General features: G+C 46.2%; 2 protein-coding genes across 4 annotated transcripts in view; one reads left to right on the forward strand and one right to left on the reverse strand.

Moving 5' to 3' along the window:
- Positions 1–4,331: 4,331 nt before the first annotated feature.
- DCAKD (dephospho-CoA kinase domain containing) lies at positions 4,332–19,394 on the reverse strand. 3 transcript variants are annotated; one of them, XM_084804290.1, is made up of 5 exons: positions 18,894–19,394; positions 14,925–15,042; positions 9,729–9,812; positions 7,861–7,948; positions 4,332–5,257 (listed from the first exon to the last, which is right to left on the reverse strand). In XM_084804290.1, exons 2-5 carry the CDS (start codon positions 15,034–15,036, stop codon positions 4,972–4,974), a joined length of 570 nt encoding a protein of 189 aa, XP_084660416.1. In that variant the 5' UTR covers positions 15,037–15,042; positions 18,894–19,394; the 3' UTR covers positions 4,332–4,971. The 3 variants fall into 3 exon arrangements, with proteins under 3 accessions (XP_084660416.1, XP_084660414.1, XP_084660415.1); XM_084804288.1 differs by having other exon boundaries at positions 9,729–9,932; XM_084804289.1 differs by having other exon boundaries at positions 4,354–7,229; positions 9,729–9,932.
- NMT1 (N-myristoyltransferase 1) overlaps positions 18,586–22,953 on the forward strand; it is a 53,809-nt gene continuing 49,441 nt past the window's right edge. Inside the window, exon 1 of the mRNA XM_084804287.1 lies at positions 18,586–18,957. The gene's annotated coding sequence lies outside the window, so the exon portion shown is untranslated. The remainder of the gene's footprint in view (positions 18,958–22,953) is intronic.

Genomic DNA, 22,953 nt, shown 5'->3' on the forward strand with positions numbered 1-22,953 from the left:
AATCATTCCCATTCCTTGTCTGTGGTTTTGAACCCCATGTATGGATTGCCTGGGTTAGATACTCCAGGAATCCAGAATCTCTTACCTTGGGAAGATACTCCAGAGCCATGGAGATGGCCACGGGGAAACCACGTTGATGAGGATCTCAGTCACATTAGTAGTGTTTAGCTTTGGACTGTTCTGGAATTACATACAGCCTATAGCTACTGACCATCAGCGATACGATTTCTGAAGAGTATAACCATCGTGGTAAGAGAAGTCATCTTCTCTGAGAGAACTTCTCTTACCACCATTTGGTAGGGGGTTACCACCACCCATTAAGTTTTTGCCGTGGGATTTCCTGCAATAAAGAAATCTCACTGATTTGGGTGTCCAGTGTCAGATTGCCTGAGCATGTGTGCTGGGGGGGATCGGGAATCCTGACAACCATTTCAGTTAGGTTGTAATTGGCTGAGAAGAGTCACCTTAGCTTTGCTAAAGGTTTCGGGTATGAAAGTGGGGCAGGGGGCATTACAGCTGCTCACTGTCTTCGTCTTTGCCCTCTCCCTTGTCTGCTTGGGATTGCTGGTTTCTGAGGCCCTGTTCTATTGAAGACTGGTGCCTTGGTTTGCATAGACAGGTTTAGGGCACAATCCTATGCATGATTAGACAGAAAAAAGGCCTACAACTCTGTGTTCCTCAGCTAGCATGGCTGGCTGGGGCATGCTGGGAATTGTAGGACTTTTTCCTGTCTGAACATGCATAGGATTGCGCCTTTAGTCAGCTTTGTTGTTTTGCCTTGTAAGTACTGTTTCCGAAGCCAGCTGTGTTTTGTCATATGTTAGGCTTTTCTTTTTTGTAAACAAACTTGCCACCTATCATAATTCAAAGTGTGTGTTTTATTCCAATTATGCCTTGGCACCAGGTCCAGAGTTCTCCTCTTGATTGTTGCTACTGTTCAAGGTTTCAGGCCTAGACCTTTGGAGCAGAGGGTGCTGGCTTGGGGCCTATTTCTCAAGCCCTGGGAGTGTCCTGCAAGGCCTGGGAGTCTGCTGGCTCAGGCTGTGTTGGATGCAAGGGGTGGGGGCAGCCTGCCTTGCTGTGTTGGCATTCAGCCCAAGCAACCCTTCGTCCCTCCCTACATAGCTGGGAGGCAGGACAACCCCTTCCTCCCTTCACATGATCGTGCACATACACTCACTACGGCGCGAGGGTTGGCCGTGGCAAAGTCAGACTTACTCTTGCACAATGTGTGGTATATTTTGATGAAGGGTCATTTGGAAATGTCCAAATAAATAAGGAGAAGAATGTGTGAAAAGAACATGCCCAGACCAGCACGTCCCTCTAAGGAATGTTCAGCGTTCTCTCCCTCGGCCCCCTAGTCCAGTGTTCTTTCCTGTTCATATGCAGCAGCCGCAGGCTTTGAAAGCCACGTGCACTCTGCAAATGTCACAACATTTCTCACCTCTAAAAGAGAATCCAGTTGTCCCACAGAATCATGTGTTGTGCATGTGGTGGTGAAATCTCAGCACACGCAGCATTTGCATCAAGGAGGAGCAAGAGGGACCGGGCTGGAGAGGTCTTGGGGAGGACAGTGAGCTCTGAATTCACACGGTGGTGATACCCCACTCCCCACCCCCCAAAACAAGAGAGCCGGACACTGCCACAGGGGTGGGCAACATTGGGAGGTCCAGGGCCCATTTTTACCCCCAGACCTGCCCCTGTGGGCCAACTGAATTTTTTTTAATGGCATAAGCAGTGGCTGCAGAGCGCCAGCCCCTTCTGATGCTCCAATTTTGACCCTTTTGGTGTTCTGCAGCCACTATCGATTCCTTTTCTTTTCCATTTTTTTAAAGTGAATTTGAGGAACAGCAGGTGGCAGCAGGGGCACACGTAGCCCAGGAGCTGTCTGTGTGTTGCCCTCCGCTGCTCCTCCCCAAGCATACAACCCGCTTACAGACAGACTTTCAATCCTGCAACATTTCTCCTAATAAATCTGGGGTGGGCAAGTTGTGACCCTGCAGATGTTTTAGCCTACAATTCTCATCAGCCCTAGCCAGCATATGGGATGATGGGGGTTATAGACGAAAACTTTCAGAGGTCCACAAGTTGCCAGACCCTGTTCTAAACGATACCGCCAAAATGAAGAAAGCACGATGGGTAGGTAATCAGAAGTGGGGTTTTGTGCTGGGGCAGGGGCAGTGGCGATCTTCCAGTGGACCCAGAACACCTTAACAACTTGAGGCTGGTGACAAATGTTCCTTTCCCAGGCAAGGTCCTGGAGCAGGTGGTTGCCAACCAGCTCTGGATGCTCCTGGATGACACAGATTATCTGGATCCATTTCAGTCAAGCCAGGTTTTGGCAAAGGAACAGCCTTGATCACCTGGTATGATGACCTATGTTGGGAGAGAGGCAGGGTGTGTGGGGCTCTGTTGATTCTCCTTGCTCTCTCCCTCAGTACGATCAACCATGGTGTCTTTGCGGAGATCGTTTGAGCTGGGGGGGGGGGCACCGTAGTGCAGTGGTTTTACTCCTGTATGGATGGTCAGCTCCAGAAGGTAGTACATGGGGGATATTGCTGGACCCCATGGATTTTCCAGTATGGAGTTCTGACCCCATGCTATTTAATACCTACATAATGCCTACGGTGTGGTTATATGCTGATGACACACATCTGTTTCTTCTTCTGTTAGTCATCTAGTGAGGTTGCGGAAGTGCTACATTGGTGCCTGGCTAAAGTGATGGACTGGATGAGGGCTAATAAACGGAAACTCCACCCAGACAAGAGCGAGATGCAGTTAGTGTGTTCCCCTGACCAGATGAGTGCTCAGAGGAGCAAGGTTGCAGCTTGAGAGCTCTCCTGGAGCCAGCACTAGCTCTTGAAGCTCGGTTGGCTTCACACACCATTAGCCTGGAATGCTTTTTACCAGCTTTGGCTGCAGTAGTCTATCCTCTAGTAACCTCCAGATAAGATTACTGCACTGCCCTCTACGTGAGGCTGCCTTTGAAGATGGTTTATAAACTGCAGCTTGTGTAAAATGTGGCAGCCAGGGTGGTTATGAGGATCAGAAGGTCTGAGCATGTAACTTGCACTGGCTGTCTATACATTTTTGAGCCCCATTCAAGGTGCAAATTTTAACCTATAAAGTCTTATATGCACCGACATGGATCCCCAAGTTATCCTGGTCCTATTTGGCCTTACGCAGCCTCTAAGCCTCACTGTTTTGCAAGAGGAATCCTCCTGTGAGCTGACCCATGCCGGCTTGCTGCTTACATCAGTCGCTGACAGCAGGGGTTAAACAGTGAGAGGGAGCCCTCTTCTAGCAGAAGGGCTAGATGCTTTGTAAGGCAAGACAGGACCAGGACAACGTGGGGCTGACCAAGGAAAAGCGTGGGTGCACGGAGGAACACTTGTAAGCAAGCACAGCTTGTGCCATTGCACAACGTCGTCGCTGATCACGGGGCACGTCGGTTCAGGCATCAGCCTTGGCTTCCACTCTCCCGGCTGGCTTTGCGGAGCTCGAGCCAACCTGAGAGGGCCTTAACCCTGGTCTTAAACCGGCAGGGTTTTTTAAACACTGAATTTCCCAGGTTTTTGAAAAGGAAATATGTAACTGCAGTGCTGGCAATCCTACCCCCTCCACAAAGTATTTGAATCTGCTTTCTTGCAAGTTTGCCTATATGACAAATGGGATCGTAAATACTGAACTAATGGGAACCATGATTTCATTTCAAGGATCAGGATTCTAAAACCTCGGGGAGAACTTCCACAGATAAAGGAGCCTGTCCTCTGCAGACAGTCGCCCTCCACATGCAGGAAGCAGTGAGAACGGTGAAGGAGGGGGTGGAACTAGCAAGCTCATCCCCATTTTCCTTCCTCATGTGTACAGCTTACACACAACGAGAATGACTGAACAGGGCGAGATTCTCACAACCATCTTAACGAGTGTATAGTGTGTCAACGCACACTCTGTGTAACGTGTGAATATACCCCTAGTGTGAGACACAATTCTTGCGTGTTCTTTTCCCACCCCACAGAAAGTAAGAGCAAGGAGTGGGGCCCTTGTGCTGTATTTCTGCTTTCAGAATGGCGAATTCTTCTGATGATACTGGGATACTGGTAGCATTCTAACTTCGGAGTGAAACTGAGCATGCTTGACAGAACTCTGCAAACACGTGCTGCAATACATTTCATGGGGCAGAAAAACCTTAAAAACTTTTGAACCGCTGTTCAGAACTTCACCAAACCAACGAAAGGCACACCTCCTCGACAGACCAGAACAATGCATATCAGTAGTCCCCCCCCCCCCCCATATTTGAAAGAAATATGTGATATGCTGAGCCACAGCTTGGAGTTAAAAGAACAAATGTGTCAATTTTCAGCACTTTTTAATTTGCTGTACATGTGACAATGTTTATCAGATAAGTTTGAATTTTTACACAATTTTAGACCTCATCAGGAAGATAATGGATGTCGAGTTTCAAGTTTTTAGATCAACAGGTGTCATTTTTATAAGCAGTAAAATTTTGAGGCTTGTAATGGCGGAACCTTTTTGTGTGTGACTCACCTTGACTGAAGGAGCAATCCTGTGCCCCTTTAATACATTTTTAAAAACAAATAAATATGAGAATTGTGTTTTAACACTCCACATCCACAGCTCTAACCCAGAAGACCAAAAGAGCTGAGTAAACTATGTCACCCACATCCCCCTCCTCAAACATGACCAACCTTTTAGTTTTTTCCAGGAGCACTATAAAGGAAACCAAGAGTCACTTTGAAAGGAACGAGGCCTCCTTTTCAGACTTTATAAGGCCTTTGGAAAGATATCTTGCATGATTTTAACCAAGAGCTTGGTGTGTGTGCCTGTTTTAGTCATCTGCATTCAAATAGTTGAACTAGTGGTAGGAACTGGATTTCTATTGCTGTTTCCAACACAGAAGACTCCACCGTGGAAGGGTGTGGTCCGATTTTACCAAGAAAGAAAGGCAAGTTAAGACATGAGTTGCCGCAGGAGAAAATACACAAGACCACCAACCCCAGCCATTGCTGCAGCCGCCAACAGGCGCACCAAAAGGAAATCCAAGGAGTCTTCCAATAAAGCGTGCAACGTCAGCACCTGCCTTCTCATGACCTCAACATCTCCTGAGTTTTCAATGATGCGGTCAGCCAGTTTGACTTTCTGGGCGAGGGGCAGCTGGGCGGCAATGCATGCTTCTGCCTCCACCAGAGTGAACCCATTCCTGCTCATCAGACGGGACAGCTGAGTTTGTGAGTCACTGATTGAGGAAGGGAAGAATTCAGCTCAGGAAGAAAATCAGAAAGGTTCACTAATTTTGTGTGTGTGTATGTGTGTGTGTGTGAGTGTGCGCACATGTATGAAGTATCTACTTATCTATCCATTTCAGTTGGGGTTCAGGCTGGGTTTTGGCATGGAAACAGCCTTGGTTGCTCTGTATGATGACTTATGTCGGGAGAAAGACAGGGGTAGTGTAACCCTGTTGATTCTCCTTGATCTCTCAGCAGCTTTTGATACCATCAACCATGGTATCCTTCTGGGATGACTCTGAGCTGGGAGTTGGAGGCACTGCACTGCAGTGGTTTCACTCCTAGTTGGACGGTCAGCTCCAGAAGGTGGTGCTTGGGGAACATTGCTCAGCCCCATGGATTCTCCAGTATGGGGTTCTGCAGGGGTCAGTTTGTCCTCCATGCTGTTCAACATCTACATGAAACGGTTTGATCATCCAGAGTTTTGGAGTGTGTTGTCATCAGTATGCTGATGACACGGAGCTCTACTTCTCCTTTTCATCGTCATGAGGTGAGGCTGCAGATGTGCTAGATCTGTGCCTGGCTGCGACAATGGACTGGGTGAGAGCTAGTAAACTGAAGCTCAATCCAGACAAGACTGAGATGCTGTTGGTGGGTGGTTCTGCTGACTGGATAGAGGGTGTTCAACCTGTACTGGATGGGGTCGCCCACCCTCTGAAGAAGCAGGTTTGTAGCTTGGGGGTCCTCCTGGAGCCATCCTCGGAACTTGAAGCTCAGGTGGCCTCAGTGGCACGGAGTGCCTTCTACCAACTTTGGTTGGTGGCCCAGCTACACCCCTATCTGGACAGGGATTACCTGGTTGCAGGTATCTATGCCCTGGTAACCTCCAGGTTAGATTATTGCAATGCACTCTATGTAGGGCTGCCTTTGAAGACAGTTCAGAAGCTGTAGCTCATGCAAAATGTGGCAGCCAGATTGCTAACTGGGACTAAAAAGTCTGCACATATAAGACCAACTCTGGCTTGCTTGCACTGGCTACCTATATGCTTCCGAGCTTGATTTTTAACTTATAAAGCCCACGGCTTGTGTATATTGTCTGTGTGTTTTATGTAAATGGATTTTAAACTTCGTATATTGTAGTTTAATGTTTTAATTTCTGTAAACTGCCCAGAGAGCTTTGGCTATGGGGCATTATAGAAATTAAATAAATAAAATAATAATAATCCATCCAGTTCCCAACATTCTCTCTTTCTCATACTCTAGCATGACTATGAAATGGAACTCGGGGTAGGACTATATGGATGAGTTGGATAGGACTATGCAGAAGAGTGGGCTCAGTTGTCAAAGCTCCTGTTGTTCTGTGAGGAGGAGAACATTGATAGCCATCAGCTAGCCTGCTCAGAAAAGAGCCAAAACATACTCTTTCCCTCACCCAGAAACTGACACGGGTAGGGAGCAGTTTTACCCCCTTCCCCAACAGAGTCCCTGAATACATCTTTACTTTCTTCCATCTGACTGAATGGTTCCCAGTAGGAAAAAAGGTAAGGAGCTGCAGATGAGAACACCATTGTGATGGAAGGAAAACTTGCATCCCCCTGCATTTCAGTTCAGTTGATACTGGTTTCTTTCAAGAGGAAACCCATAGGTAAGTGTGTGTGTCTGAGCTACAAATCAGGAAGTTAACAGCTTGATCCTGCTGGGCTTCAGTAAGCCCTCCAGTCTAAGGGTCTGTACAAACCAGAAGCATGCCTATGAGATAAAGACAACAATGCATCTGTGTGCACAGAAATACAGCAACTCTCTCCAAACCAGGGTTGCAGCCGGCCTGTGAACAGGTTTCCCTTTGCATCTGGATTGCCCCCTTGGATGTCAGCAGGCCTCGAGCTGGCCAGCTGAGCCATGCCAGGCAAGGGAGGATGTGTCCTTCCTTTGGGATGATCTGGCATTCTCAGCACATGATGGGCTTTGCTCTCTGGACATGACCTGAAGCCAAAATTCAGCCTGTCAAACACAGGATGTGCTAAAAAAAGCCAGAGAATGGCTACTGGAATGTTTTGAATGGCCAAATGAATATATGGAATTTCCAAATGGCCATTTAGAAATTCACTAAACCCATTATTGTTTACACAGTGGCTTAAGGGCAGTACCTAAACGGCCATGCAGAAAAGTATTGCTTTTCCAAATAGAATGGTCGTTGAAATCCATTGGAGTAGACTGGGATCCTAGCAACAGACCTAGAAGCCTCACAGAACAGAGCTATAGAAAAGGCTTCTCATTCAGAATAGTCATTGTCATTCAGAATAACTGATGGTTGGTGGGGATGAACTCAGCCATCCAATGGCTTTACTGTTAATAAGGCTTTATACTGAGGCTTGCAGGTCTGGGGGTGGCAGGACCCCAACCCATTTCAGTGGTCATTCCATTCAGAAGGGCTATTTGGGTACTGCAACCAATCGCAATGGGTTTAATGCATTCAAATGGTTTCTCAGAAATTCCACGTTTTCCTAGGTCTATTGGGAAGAAATCAATGCATTCCAATGGCCATCCTCTGTTCCAAACCAAACCAATCCCAGTGTTTAATGACATACAATATTGTTCCCAGCAATGTCCTTACCAGTACACAAGAACTGTATATTTCATGAACCTGGTCAGTGTGTTGGTTTCAAAGAGGAGGGGGATATCCAGGATGACATACCGGTAGCCTAGAAAAATAAAGCAAATTTTCTACTGGAAACTACAAACTCTTTTCCCCAAACTTCACTAAATATCTTGCATAAAGTGTTGCAAATGTATGCAAATAAATAATTTGCATGAAGTATATTCCATTTGTAGATTCTGGAGCACGAAATTTGGGCCAGAATCCGTATGCCAATAAATTACTGGAGTAGTTGTTTTTTCCCCTAAGAGAACCTTCCTCTCCCCCAATGGTATGTGGCAAACTGCTTCTGAAACTCAGGGAAGTTTCAGCATTATAGTATGCAGTTCAAATGAAAGAAAAGTAGCTTTTTGGATTCTGGCCTTCAGTTAGTTTGGTTCTGTGCACCCCCCCGCCCCGCTGAATTAAGTCTGCATTTAAAAAATGCCATATATCGCTGCAAGAGATATCCTAACAGGTTTTAATACTGCAATCTAATATACATCCACTCAGAAGTAAATTCTACTATGTTCAAAGGAATGTACCGCCAGGTAAGTGGGTATAGGATTGCAGCCTAACTATATAAAATGACCTCAGCTAGAAGGAGAGGAATAAGTGTTCCCATAGGTTCTGGGGGGAAATTCTGTCCCCTAAACATATGATTACAACCCCTAAGAATTCTGTCATCTCTTCCTGCACAGGGCAGAATATTTGATTCTGCAGGTTTTTATTGTTACATCTTATTTCTGACTCTTGGTTTTAAAAATAGCTTAATTTGTGCCTGGACTCAGCCCCAGCCCCAGACTTCGCCCTCTCACATGAGGAGGAAAGATGAGCCCTCGAGCAAGAGGCAAGCAGGCGAAGAGGAGGAGCACCTCGAGGAGGTTCTTGTCAGCGAGCCCTTTCTGCGCGTTGTGTACAGCGCCCCAGAGGAAGAATCTTCCGAAATGCATTGGGCTTATAATAAAATCGTTTCTCAGCATTTGGAGTTTCCTCCCTATCTTTTTTTTCCCTTTTATAATGCCACAACTAATTTGAATAATGGGAGAATAATTACTCCAAATAAATTTAATTTGCATAAATGTTTTCCTTAGTGGAAAAAAATCAGTTATTTTGAAGACCACCAGTAAGGTTGTTCCCGCTTTTCCCACGTGTTTTCCTCCCTCCCTCCCTCCCTCCCTCTTCCAAGTAAGGCTTATACATGCCTTACAAGCGGGAGGGCAGAGCCCCCACATCACCCCATTGCCCTGTCCGCCCCCAATAAATTCCAGCACCTTCTAGTGAGGATATTCTTCTTTTCTGCCCCGAGACTTCTAAAGCTGCCAGCAATATTATCAGGCACTTGATTAGACAGGATTGACAGCTGTATTTGTTACAGTTATCAGAAAAATGAAAGGGAAGAAATAGAAAGATGCTGGACAACCTCAGCTGTCAAACTATGAACTGACCTTATCAGGTTCAAAAAGAGCTTTTACTTATAAGGGACCTTCCCTGCACCCTAGGGAGACTGGGGTGCAGGGAAGATGTGTGAGCACTTCAGAAGGTGCGACATTATGCACAATACTTCCCAAAGACTCTCTTGTGTGCACTCTTTAATGCCATATCAAGGGTAAAAATGCAAAGGTCAAGTATAAAGGACGGCGAATTCTCAGGATGTAAACAGTGAATGGATGATCACAAACAGCATGGCACAAAGGAAGCCGGCAAAGACGCTTTTTCCAAACCTTTGTCTCTCGCTGTCAAAGGAAAATGATACACATGGCAAAGGGAGATCTTGCAGTTTTTGTCAGCAAATATGGATGCCCTGAGGATTCCGCAAAGTAAAAGCAAGCCCATCAGCAGCTTACCCAACACAAAGTATTTCAAAATCTGTTTTAGCATCTCCTTCTGGATCTCAGGGTGAGTGATGGAGTTTAGCAGCTGACGTTTTTCTGGATGGGAGAAAATTATGTTTCTTAGAGCTTCGCGGTTGATCTCGCCACTCTCCAAGAGTATTTCAGGACCAAAGGAATGCACAATACGCTCGTATGCCCGGAAGTGTGGCTGGACCACTGAGGAAAGGAAAAGGGTGTTAACATTAGGGCTGTGCACGGACCCCCTGCTTTGCTACAGATGCCGCTTTGGACCTTCCAAAGCAGCCCTGCTTCACTTCGGGCTGATTCAGACCCCATCCCCTTCACTTCGGATCCGAAGTGACATTCAGATATTCGAATCGTTCTGATACGTTTTCCCATTGACTTGCATTGGAAAATAGAAATGGCCATAACTTTTTCCATTTTCATGATAAATACATGACATAACGGGAGCTGGCAGCCCCCACGGAGGGGATTCCTCCTGCCAAATTTAAGACAGTTTGGCCCAGTAGTTTCTGTGCTAGGCAGAGTTAAAATTTGATTTTTTTCAACGAAAACACTCAAAGCAAAGAGCTATAACTTTTCACTGTTTCTACAGAAGTACATGAAATTTGGGGACCTCTCAGCCCCCACTGCAGGGGGGCGGGGATTCCACCTGCCAAATCACAGACAGTTTGGCCCAGTAGTTTTTATGCTAGGCACAGATAAAATGTGTGGTTCTCAGGAACTCAAACCAAAGGTCATAAAGGGATAATCAGAGAAGTTAGGTGTTTAAGCGGTGATTAGGAGGTCACTATACTTAATCTCTGCTGTAGGTTTCTTTGAAGTGCAAATAATCCCTCTCCCCTAGTACTACTAAATCTGGTAATCTGGGGCCAGATAAAGTCGGCATCCAGGCTGTGGACTGCCAATTTGCCAACTTAGATTTAAAGTTCATGGTTGATTTATGCATTGATTCATTTTTGCCCTGTGGTAAAAATTTGCTGGATTTCTAAAGTCTGGTCAACTTTATGTGCCCAGCTCCATCTTTCTAAATCCATATAACTTCCTTCTCACTCTCTCTCAAGTACTCTGTTTGGCTGTAACAGTAGGGATGTTGGAGAAATCTGCAGTGGATTCAACACCCCAAAGATGCCTCATATTGGGCTTGCTTGCTTTGACACACAGTGGAGTATTATTTAAATGATGTGGTGCTTTGCCCACTATATTTTGAAATGTGGATGTGTGTAGTGCTTTGCTTGACCCAACACAAGCACACAAGAGCAAAAGAAAAGCAAATACAGAACTACCTACAAGCAAAGAAAAGCGTTTATATTTTATTTTTTTAGGGAAAAGATACAGAGTTCAAAAATGGGAAGGAATACAGCAATTGAGAAGGGCGGGGGTGGAGGAGAGCCAAGAACAAGGAAAAGAAAATACTTTTTAAAAACATTTTTTGTGTTTTTTAAAAGGATCGAGCCAGAAAACTATGAAGAAAGAGTGGGAAAGAGTCCAACACACACACCACTTTTTGTTGTTGTTTATTCGTTCAGTCGCCTCCGACTCTTCGTGACTTCATGGACCAGCCCACGCCAGAGCCTCCTGTCGGCCGTCGCCACCCCCAGCTCCCCCAGGGTCGAGTCCGTCACCTCTAGAATATCATCCATCCACCTTGCCCTTGGTCGGCCCCTCTTCCTTTTGCCTTCCACTTTCCCTAGCATCAGCATCTTCTCCAGCGTATCCTGTCTTCTCATGATGTGGCCAAAGTACTTCAGTTTTGCCGTTAATATCCTTCCCTCAAGTGAGCAGTCTGGCTTTATTTCCTGGAGTATGGACTGGTTTGATCTTCCTCAGCTCCTCCTCGCTTTCAGCCATCAAAGTGGTATCATCTGCATATCGGAGATTGTTAATGTTTCTTCCAGCGATTTTAACTCCAGCCTCGGCTTCATCGAGCCCAGCATGTCGCATGATGTGTTCTGCGTACAGGTTGAATAGGTAGGGTGAGAGTATACAACCCTGCCGTACTCCTTTCCCAATCTTAAACCAGTCCGTTGTTCTGTGGTCTGTTCTTACCGTTGCTACTTGGTCGTTATACAGATTCCTCAGGAGGCAGACAAGATGACTTGGTATCCCCATACCACCAAGAACTTGCCACAATTTGTTATAATCCACACAGTCAAAGGCTTTAGAATAGTCAATAAAACAGAAATAGATGTTTTTCTGAAACTCCCTGGCTTTCTCCATTATCCAGCGGATATTGGCAATTTGGTCTCTAGTTCCTCTGCCTTTTCGAAACCCAGCTTGTACATCTCGCAATTCTCGTTCCATGAATTGATGGAGTCTACCTTACAAGATCTTGAGCATTACCTTACTGGCATGTGAAATAAGCGCCACTGTTTGATAGTTTGAACATTCTTTGGTGCTTCCCTTTTTTGGTATGGGGATATAAGTTGATTTTTTCCAATCTGTTGGCCATTCTTGTGTTTTCCAAATTTGCTGGCATATCGCATACATCACCTTGACAGCACCATCTTGCAAGATTTTAAACAGTTCAGCTGGGATACCGTCATCTCCTGCTGCCTTGTTATTAGCAATGCTTCTTAAGGCCCATTCAACCTCACTCTTCAGGATGTCTGGCTCTAGCTCACTGACCACACCGTCAAATCTATCCCCGATATTATTATCTTTCCTATACAGATCTTCCGTATATTCTTGCCACCTTTTCTTGATCTCTTCTGCTTCTCTTAGGTCCTTGCCATCTTTGTTTTTGATCATACCCCTTTTTGCCTGGAATTTACCTCCGATGTTTCTAATTTTCTGGAAGAGGTCTCTTGTCCTTCCTATTCTATCATCTTCTTCCGCTTCTGCACACTGCTTGTTTAAAAATAATTCCTGATCTCTTTTGGCTAACCTCTGGAATTTTGCATTTAGTTGGGCATATCTCCCCCTATCACTGTTGCCTTTTGCTTTCCTTCTTTCTTGGGCTGCTTCCAGTGTCTCAGCAGACAGCCATCTTGCCTTCTTGTTTTTCTTTGGGACGTTTTTTGTTGCCGCCTCCTGAACAATGTTGTGAACTTCTGTCCATAGTTCTTCCGGACCCTATCTACTAAATCTAGTCCCTTAAATCTATTCTTCATCTCCACTGCATATTCATTAGGAATATTAGTGAGCTCATGTGTAACTGATCTGTGGGTCTTCCCTATTCTGTTTAGTCTGATTCTAAATAACTTCAGAGCTCTCTCCAGTAATGGCGATCTCATCTCTCTTGCAATGAACAAAAACAGGCTTTTTTCTCCAATATATCCAATATTCCCCGCCTCCATCCTCCACCACTGTCACTGATTGGAGACTGCTGGGTTACGTTCAACCCTAATATGGCAATTAGAGTTGTCATTCACCGAAGCTCACTCCCTTCTCCTCCTCTCCCTGATCTTTTTCAAGATGATACATTTTGGAGACACACTATCTGGGCTTCAAAAGGCATCAGAATAGCTTCGAATCTCCAAGGCAGACCGAGGCACTTCGTCAGTGACCCGCATCGCAGTGCCTCGGACCTGGCCTGATGTGCTTCGGATTACACCGAGGCACCATCGAATCACCCTGATTTGCTTCAGGATTTGGCACCGAAGAGATGCACAACCCTAGTTAACGTTAAAACCACACTGGAGTTTCCTTAAATGTGTAGTCAGGGGTAGGACCGAGAAACTCGATCAGAGCCAAAGGTGACAATTGGAGACCTCCTGCAAGTTGGTAGGCTTCTGCTATTCCACACACTTAGCAGTAGGGATAGGTGGATCACTTACCCCGTTCTGGGTGGGGGGGCCCGCGGAGGGGGCGATCCATCCCTCCCCCGGGAATCCGTCCAGGCTGGCTCCACCTTGTGGTGATCCTGCAGAGCTGGTGGCCGGCTCCACAGCGCTGGCGATACGGCTGGCTGCCATTGCCGTGCCGTATCGTTGTGCTAAGTCTGGATGCAAATGGCATCCAGTACGCCATTTGCATTCCTGTTTTCATGTGATGGGCTATGCAAATTATATTTACATAGATATTTGCGTAGCCTATCGCGTGGGAAACAGGGACGCAAATGGCGTAGCCATTGGACGCAAATGGTGTAGTTCTTGGAATCCGGGCCCATTGGGGTCCATGGTGGAATTCTCTGACATCCCTACTTAGCAGAGCTCTGCAACTGACAAGAAAGGCAGGTTCCAACTGCAGATAATGGAGGGGAGGAAAGAAGACAACTTATTACTTAAAAGCAGAAAGCCAAGGTAGCTCTTGAAAATTACCAGATTAGTGCTCTTGTCTCCAGCACCAATCCACAGACTAGTGAATAAGAGCAGAAGAACTGACCAATGGTAAATCTAGATCAGCATTCTGCCTTCCAGCAGTAGTCAGCCAGATGCATTTGGAAGCTTACAAGCAGCGCAGGATGGCAACACCCATTGTGCTGAAAACCACTGGGCTTTTAGTAACCAGAAGACAGAGAGTACATTTCTTGCTATCAAGGCTAGTCGCTTCTGACAGATCTATCCTTCACAAATGTATTTGATCCAGTCTAAAGACATTTCTGCTAATGGACAATAACAATATCCTGTGACGGTGAATTTTGTAGGTTAATAATGCAATGCAATACCCCCACTTCTACTGGCTGCCCCAAGTGATGACACTGCCCTAAGTAATACATATAATTGTAAAGCTTTGGGATAGGCAAAATGGCTACAGGGAAATGGATACTAACTGAGAAACAATACTTTACTGTTTGTATCCCGATGTCTCAAATATGGCCTACTGAGGTTAGGAAAGCAAACCTACTCCTCCCTCTCTGCCCCCATGAACACATGATCTTGAAGGATTCTATTTCCTCACTCTGAGGACCAAACCATGTCTGCGTCTGTGATTGAAATCAGGGCTGCAGTGTGGGGGCAAAGAGTTAAACCTCCCTCTCCCAGCAATGCAGCCCTGAATTAAATCACCCCTCTAACTCTACAGCTGCTTTTTGAAGAAGACAATGTTATGTGTAGCTTGGCAATGAGGCACTTGAGAATGCCACAATTAGGACAGGATGTCAAGTAGCATGGAGCTACCCAATGATGTCTCATTTGGGGATTCTGCAGGATTTACTACCTCTGGCCAGTGGTCCACTGGTGAATCGCAGTCCATCTTCTGTTCACTTCTATCGCTAATAGCATAGGATGGCAGCAGAAAACTCACCTTGCCGGGCTACAACATCAGCATCGATAACAGCACAGCCCAGTTCCCGCAGCATAGCAACTGCTGTGCTTTTTCCTGATGCAATGCCACCTGTCAGCCCAACCAAAAACATCCTGCCCTGGAAAAGGAAGAATATTAAGCAACAAAACAGTAAAAAGTAACATTACGCTTCTGCCAGTTAGTGTACCTTAAAAAAAAAAAGCTTGAACATTTCTCCTCTCATTCCCATCCCACCATGTGATCTATCCTTCTATCTTAAATTTAGATGTAAGTGCCTTACTTGTCACTTTAAAAATACATGGTCAGTGGGTGGTGCCAGCGATGTGTAGAGCCAGAGACAGATCTTGACTGATCAGGGAGTGGACCAGGCTGAGCATATGAGCAATCACCAGTGGTCTAATATGATCAGACAGTGATCAGACCACTGGTCGCTACAGACAAGCACAGACAGCTCTCACTGGCAACGGTTCTTCAGAGACTCAGGCAGAGACGCAATCTCCAATCCTGCTCCCTGAGATGTGGGGACTGAACCTGGGACCTTCTGTATACACAGCACAAGCTCTTCCACTCTAAGCAGTATAGCTTCCCTTTCCCCTGGGACAAAGGTTGCATTGAAGTAAGAGTTGAATCAGTGAGTTTAACCTCCAGTGAGCAGAGGACCAGGACCAGGACCAGGACCAGGCTAGTCTAGAACCATCAGAAAGCTAGACAGAAAAAGGGAAAAGAGGCTATGGAAGGACAAGACTCTCCAGTGGTGGTGACCTGCAAGGTGTGTGCCATCTTTGTTTTCTTGCCTGAGAACAACATGGCCTACACCTGCAACAAGTGCAAGTTGATCACGCTGCCGGAAGAAAAAGTAAGAGGACTGGAGCGACAACTGTCGACCCTCCGGGGAATAAGAGAACACGAAGAGTTCCTGGACAGAATGGTCGAACTACAGCAGCAAAGTGAAGACCAGAAGCTTGAAGAGCAACAGCAAGCTGAGGCAGAAGTGGGAAATGCTGAGGTGAGGAAAAATGCAGTGGAGGATACTCCTTGGAAAAGGGGGACAGCTAGGAGAAGAAGAACTAGACGCCACTCTGCACCAGTGGAAGCAGTGGAGCTGTGGAACCGATTCCAGGTACTTGCGGATGAGACTGGAGGACAGCCTGCAGAGGAAGAATCACAGGGGAACCTGCACGAGAGTGAGCACAAGGCTGAAGGTCAGTCAAGCAGAGGCAATGAGACCCAGGCCTATAACAACAGGAAGAGAATACAGAATCATAGAATCATAGAATAGTAGGGTTGGAAGGGGCCTACAAGGCCATCGAGTCCAACCCCCTGCTCAATGCAGGAATCCAAGTCAGAGCATCCCTGAGAAATGGCTGTCCAGCCTCGTCTTGAAGGCCTGCAGTGTGGGAGAGCCCACCACCTCCCCAGGTAATTGATTCCATTGTCATATTGCTCTTACAGTCAAGATGTTTTTCCTGATGTTCAGCCGGAATCTGGCTTCCTGTAACTTGAGACCATTATTCCATAGTGAGTAGTAGTAGTGAGAGACTCCTTGAGCCCATTATTCCATAGTAGAATAGTAGTAGTGAGAGACTCCTTGCTGCGTGGGATCAAAACCCAAGTACGTGGCGAAGACCCGTGGACTCACCAGGTATGTTGTCTCCCAGGAGGACGGATTAGAGACGTGACTGAAAGGTTGCCTGCACTCATCAAGCCCTTTCTTCTCATCCATGTAGGAACAAATGATACCGCCAAGCGGAGCTACGAAGAAATCACATCAGACTTTGAAGCTTTGGGAAGGAAACTCGAGAACTTTGGGGCCCAGAGAGTTTTCTCATCCATCCTTCCAGTAGTTAGAAAAGGGATAGAAAGGGAAAGAAAAATGCTCCGGGTCAATGACTGGCTACGAAGGTGGTGCCAGCAGGAGAGATTTGGATTCTGGGACCATGGCCTATATTTCCTGGAAGACGGGCTGTTGGCAAGGGACGGGTTGCACCTCACAAAGGCTGGGAAGAATGTGCTTGGCCAAAGCATGAAGAACTTCATCAGGATGGCTTTAAACTGAATCCTACGGGGAAGGGAGATGTAAAGTTGGTGGCAACAATGGACGAAGGCTCATGCACCGCAACAGAGAGAACAGCTCTAACAGCGCCCAATAACAGTCTTCAGAAACATGTAGAAGGAAAGCACATGGTCTTCAATGTCTATATACGAATGCCCAGAGTATGGGAAACAAACAGAACAGAGGGAAATTATGACTTGATAGGTATAACTGAGACTTGCTGGGATGACTCCCATGACTGGAATACAGCAATTGAAGGATATAACTTGTTCAAAAAGAACAGGAGGAACAGAAAGGGAGGTGGGGTTGCACTGTACATGAAAAATACATATCTCTGCACAGAAATACAGGAGGAGGAGCTTGCGAGCCCCATCGAGAGCATCTGGATCAAAATAAATGGACCAAAGAATACAAGGAACCTGGTGGTCAGAGTCTACTACCGGCCACCCAATCAAGGAGAAATGAGGATGAAACTTTTGAAAAGCAAATAGCCAATGTTTTAAGGAAGCATGAAGTAGTAGTAATGGGGGACTTCAATTTCCCCAATATTTGTTTGGAGACAAATTCTGCAAAACATGGCCCCTCCAGGAAATTCCTGACTTGCGTGGCGGATAACTTCCTCCTACAGAAAGTAGAGGAAGGAACTAGAGGATCGGCTACCCTTGACTTGATCCTAACCAAGAGATGACTTACTGGATAAAGTAGCAGTTACAGGAACTCTGGGGGAAAGTGACCATGTTGTACTTGAGTTCTTGGTTCTAAAAGAAGCAAAAGTTGAGTGCAGCCAAACGCGTACCCTGGATTTTAGGAAAGCTGATTTTAATAAACTCAGAACAATGATCAGTGAGGTCCCATGGCAAGCGACGCTAACGAGAAAAGGAGTCCAAGATGGGTGGGAGCTTTTAAAAATGGAAAATCTCAAGGTGCAGTTACAAACCATTCCAACAAGAAGAAAAGGTGGAAGACAACAGAAGAAGCAGGGGGTTGGACTCGATGGCCTTGTAGGCCTCTTCCAACCCTATTATTCTGATTCTAAGTACTGTTGAGATCAGTGTGGGAGATGAGCGTGATCAACTGAAAAAATTAAACCACCAAGTTCAAATTATCTGGTTTATTCAACAAAATTCTTCATAGGCAAAAATGCCTTGTAGACAGATAAAGTACCTGACAGTTGGCAATCCTAATTGATTTGTTAAGGTGGCAGAATACAAAAGAAGCTCTTCCTTGAGTGCATGATTTAAATATTCTGGTAGTGAGATGGTGTGTGTCAATAAAAATATGCAAATCTGTGGAGTCCGAAATGCGAAACTGTCCTGGACATATGTTTTGAAGTTTTAAGATATGAGGGCAACAATAGATGTGATGTTGGGAGGATCTATGATGTGACATTGTAGTAGATGTGATGCTGAGAGATCCGGCAAAAGCACCAACAGCTCCCCCACGCACACACCTCAGGCCAGCACTACAGAAATAGGAGACGGGGTTCACCCTTTCACTCCCCCTTTCACTCCATGCTGTTTTCCCAATATGAGTTGCCCCATCTCCAGGCTGTCAGTTGCCCTGCAGGAGGAAACATGCATGATTTATAGATCTCCTGCATCACAACTAGTTTTCCCTCGAAGCTAAAAGCAGCTGCAGGAGTCCCGAATTGTATCAAGGTCCGCAGATGCAGCAGAACCAACATTTCTCTTGCTTAATGCCAGGCGGTAGGCGCCTAAGATCACCGCAAGTCTTTCTAATTGCTGTATCGCAATCACTATTATATACATCAAACACGCCAAACGTTTAATTTAACGTGGAGCACAGCCCGGCTATAAAGCAGCGACCCAGTGGGCTTTTGTCACCGAGGGTTCCGTGGAGCCTTCGGCTTCCATGAGCACCATCGGGGGATTCCGCAAAGTAAGATAACGTCCCACCTCGGGCCCTTCGCTTTCCAAATCGTAATCAGAGCGACATTTCGCCTTCGAGATCACTGCGCAGGTAACTTTTTCCAGGCTTCCATTTCTTCGTTCCGCAAATTGGGGGCGGGGGCGGGGCCCCGCCAAAGGCCACTCGCTGCAGGGGTTGCTCGGCCAACCGAGGAGCGGCGGCCCGCGGGTCGCGAGGGGGCCGCGCCGGCCTGGCCCCGGAGCGGAAGTCAGCGCGCTCCCGCGCGACGGGGCAACGCGCCTCGCTGCGCCCCCGGGCGAAGGTCCCCAGACTCACTCGGCCGCCGGTCGCGTCTCCGGGGGCGGCCCGAGGCCGCTTCTCTCGCGGGTTTCGCTCCCTTTTCTGCCCCGTCTCCGCAGAAAGGGGCCCGTGGGAGGCACGAATCCAGCCGCGCCTGCCCAGGCCGGGCCGGGCTTCCACGGCGAAGCCGGCGCGGCGCGGGGCGGCTCCCGGGCGCGCGCGTTTCCAAGCGCGCCCCCTGCGCGAGCGGCGAGGCAGGGGGAGCGCGGAGCGGGGCCCTCGCGAGCCGCGCGCCCGGCGGCGTCCGCAACCAGCCCTGCGCCGCGGCCCCGCGCTTGAGGCTCCGGAGGCGGGGGTCCGGCGCGCGGCGGGGCTCCTCCTCGGGCCGGGCGCAGAGGCCGTCGCCCGCGTTGTCTCGCCGCGGAAGCCGCGCGGCGCCTTTGAGGCAAGGCCGCAGCGGGGCCTCCGACCCCCCAGCCTCGCGCCTCCCCGAGACCGGCTGTGGCCTTCTCCGGGAGTTTGCCCAACCCCCTTTTAAAGCCATCCAGACTGGTGCCCTTCACCATATCCTGTGGTAGCGAATCCCATGGTTTAGCTCTGCGCCGTGGGAAGAAGCCCTCCCTCTCATCTGTCCTGAAGCTCCCACCCGCCAGCTTCATGGGACGACTCCGGGTTCTAGCATTTTGAGAGAGGGAGAAAAATGTCTCCCCACCCACATTCTCCACACCAAGCATATTCTGTAGACCTCCATCATGTCTCCCCTCACCCTCATTTTTTTCAAGGTAACAATCCCAGCTGTTGTAACTTTCTCTCATAGGGGAGATGCTCCAGCCCCTTGATCATTTTTAGTAGCCCTTTTCTGCACCTTTTCCAGCTCTACAATATCCTTTTTTAGGTGTGGTGACCAGAACTGGACACAGTATTCCAAGTGTGGTCGCACCATTGATTTCTATAATGGCAGTATGATATTGGCAGTTTTATTCTCAATCCCTTTTGTAATCATGCCTAACATGGAGTTTGCCTTTTTTACAGCAATCACACACTGGGCTGACATCTTCATTGGGATGTCCACCACAACCCCAAGATGTCTTTCCTGGTCGGTCACCGCTAGCTCAGATCCCATCAGGCTATACTTGACGTTGGGATTTTTTGCCCCAACTTGCATCACTTTACACTCGCTTACATTGAACCGCATTTGCCATTTAGATGCCCATTCTCCCAGTTTGGAGAGATCCTTCAGGAGCTCGCCACAATCCCTTTTTGTTTTAACCACCCTAAATAATTGGTTGTCATTGGCAAACTTGGCCACTTCACTGCTTGCTCCTGTCTTACTTTTTATCTATCTGTACAACTTTGTTCAACAAATGCATAATAAATTGTACAACAATTTACAAGTTATCCATGATATTAGCAATGATAAAATGTACATATTTTATTCTTAACAAATATATAACCTAAACTTTCATTGCAATTTTTTATGTTTGAAAACATACATTACAATTTGTTAATACATATACCTTATTTGTTATTTTAATGTTATTTTAATCATGTGTAGTACCTTCTTATGTTCTATGATAGCCACAGAGTTTTGTAGTAAAAGGGAACACTCCATCGTTTCTCTACATTTGTATAAACAATAAAACTACCATTCTTTTTTTTTTACATTCACAAAAATAGCTTTTTGTGTATAATATAACATTCCAATCAAATCAATTTTTCAGCACTAGTTTCATTGTTATTTTTACCAAACTCCAGGGTCTTCAACAAATATAAAAATATTTCACAGCGATTCTGGTATCATGACATCCAGTTTCGATGGCTTTAATAATATATGGATCTCATGACAAAAGATCATTGATATTTGTCATGAGTGGAATGATGGAATAAGATATTTTTAGGTCATGGTGCCAGGTCAAAAATTTCTTTAAAAAAAAAAGATTTTAACAGTTCTTTATTTCATTTGCATTACAATACATGTACATTATCTGTCTGTACAACTTGTTCGACAAATGCATAATAAATTGTACAACAATTTACAAGTTATCCACGCTGTTAACAATGATAAGATGTACATATTTTATTCTTAAGAACAAAAGAATACACTAAACTTTCACTGCGATTTTTTATGTTTGAAAACATACATTACAATTGGTTAATACATATACCTTCTTATTTGTTATTTTAATCATGTATAGTACCTTCCTGTGTTCTATGATAACCACAGAGTTTTGTAGTAAGAGGGAACACTCCATTGCTTCTCCGCATTTGTATAAGCAATAAAACTGTGCCATACTTCCGTAAAACTGTCCTTTTTTCTTTGTCCGTTTGCTAATGTAATATTATTTGTCAATTTTTCTAATAACGCAGTCTACCATACTCTGTTGTACCATTCTTTAAGCGAGAGTCCTCTTAGATATTTCTATTTGCTGGCTACCGAACACTTAACAGTGGCCACAAGACTGGAAAAGGTCAGTTTACATTCCAGTTCCAAAGAAGGGCAACGCCAAAGAGTGTTCAAACTACCGTACAATTACACTCATTTTACATGCCAGCAAGGTTATGCTCAAAATCCTACAAGCTAGGCTTCAGCAGTATGTGAACTGAGAACTACCGGAAGTACAAGATGGGATCCGAAGAGGCAGAGGAACTGGAGATCAAATCGCCAACATTCGCTGGATCATGGAGAAAGCAAGAGAATTCCAGAAAAACGTCTATTTCTGCTACATTGATTACGCTAAAGCCTTTGATTGTGTGGATCACAACAAACTGGCAAATTCTTCAAGAAATGGGAGTACCAGACCACCTTACCTGTCTCCTGAGAAACCTGTACGAGGGTCAAGAAGCAACAGTAAGAACCGGACATGGAACAACCAATTGGTTCAAAATTGGGAAAGGAGTATGACAAGGCTGCATATTGTCACCCTGCTTATTTAATTTATATGCAGAGTACATCATGAGAAATGCCGGGTTGGATGAATCACAGGTCGGAATTAAGATTGCCGGGAGAATTATCAACAACCTCAGAGACGCAGACGATACCCCCCTAATGGCAGAAAGCAAAGAGGATCTAAAGAGGTTCTTGTTGAGGGTGAAAGTAGAGAGTGCAAAAGCTGTTTTGAAACTCAACATTAAAAAACTAAGATCATGGCATCTGGCCCCATCACTTCCTGGCATATAGAAGGGGAAGAAATCGAAGCAGTGACAGATTTTATTTTCTTGGGCTCCAAGATCACCACAGATGGTGACTGTAGCCATGAAATTAAAAGATGCTTGCTCCTTGGGAGGAAAGCTATGGCCAACCTAGACAGCATAGTAAGAAGCAGAGACATCACCTTGCCGACAAAGGTCCGTCTAATCAAAGCTATGGTTTTCCCAGTAGCAACGTATGGCTGTGAGAGCTGGACTGTAAGGAAGGCTGAGCGCCGAAGAACTGATGCTTTCGAACTGTGGTGCTGGAGAAGACTCTTACCAGTGCCCTGGACTGCAAGGAGGTCAAATCAGTCCATCCTAAAGGAAATCAACCCTGAGTGCTCATTGGAAGGACAGATACTTATATTTTGGCCACCTAATGTGAAGAGAAAAGTCACTGGAAAAGACCCTGATGCTGGGAAAGACTGAAGGCAAAAGGAGAAGGGGATGGCAGAGGATGAGATGGCTGGATAGCATCACCGATGCAATGAATATGGACTTGAGCACACTCCGGGAGAGAGCGCAGGACAGGAAGGCCTGGCGTGCTATGGTCCACGGGGTCACGAAGAGTCGGACACGACTGAACGACAACAACCATCTAGCTGCAATTGTTAGGAA

The sequence above is a fragment of the Heloderma suspectum genome, chromosome 6 (assembly GCF_057233095.1).
Source record: "Heloderma suspectum isolate Gila_16-S chromosome 6, 16-S_ref, whole genome shotgun sequence".
Lineage (NCBI taxonomy): Eukaryota > Metazoa > Chordata > Lepidosauria > Squamata > Helodermatidae > Heloderma > Heloderma suspectum.

Excerpts from the sequence above, each read along its gene's own strand:
- DCAKD (XM_084804288.1), bottom strand. The coding sequence starts at position 15,036 with ATGTTTTTGGTTGGGCTGACAGGTGGCATTGCATCAGGAAAAAGCACA. Across the intron at positions 7,949-9,728 it reads TTTGAAATACTTTGTGTTGG|GCTACCGGTATGTCATCCTG; the intron begins GTAAGCTGCTGA and ends TTATTTTTCTAG. Across the intron at positions 5,258-7,860 it reads TATACAGTTCTTGTGTACTG|TGACTCACAAACTCAGCTGT; the intron begins GTAAGGACATTG and ends TTCCTCAATCAG.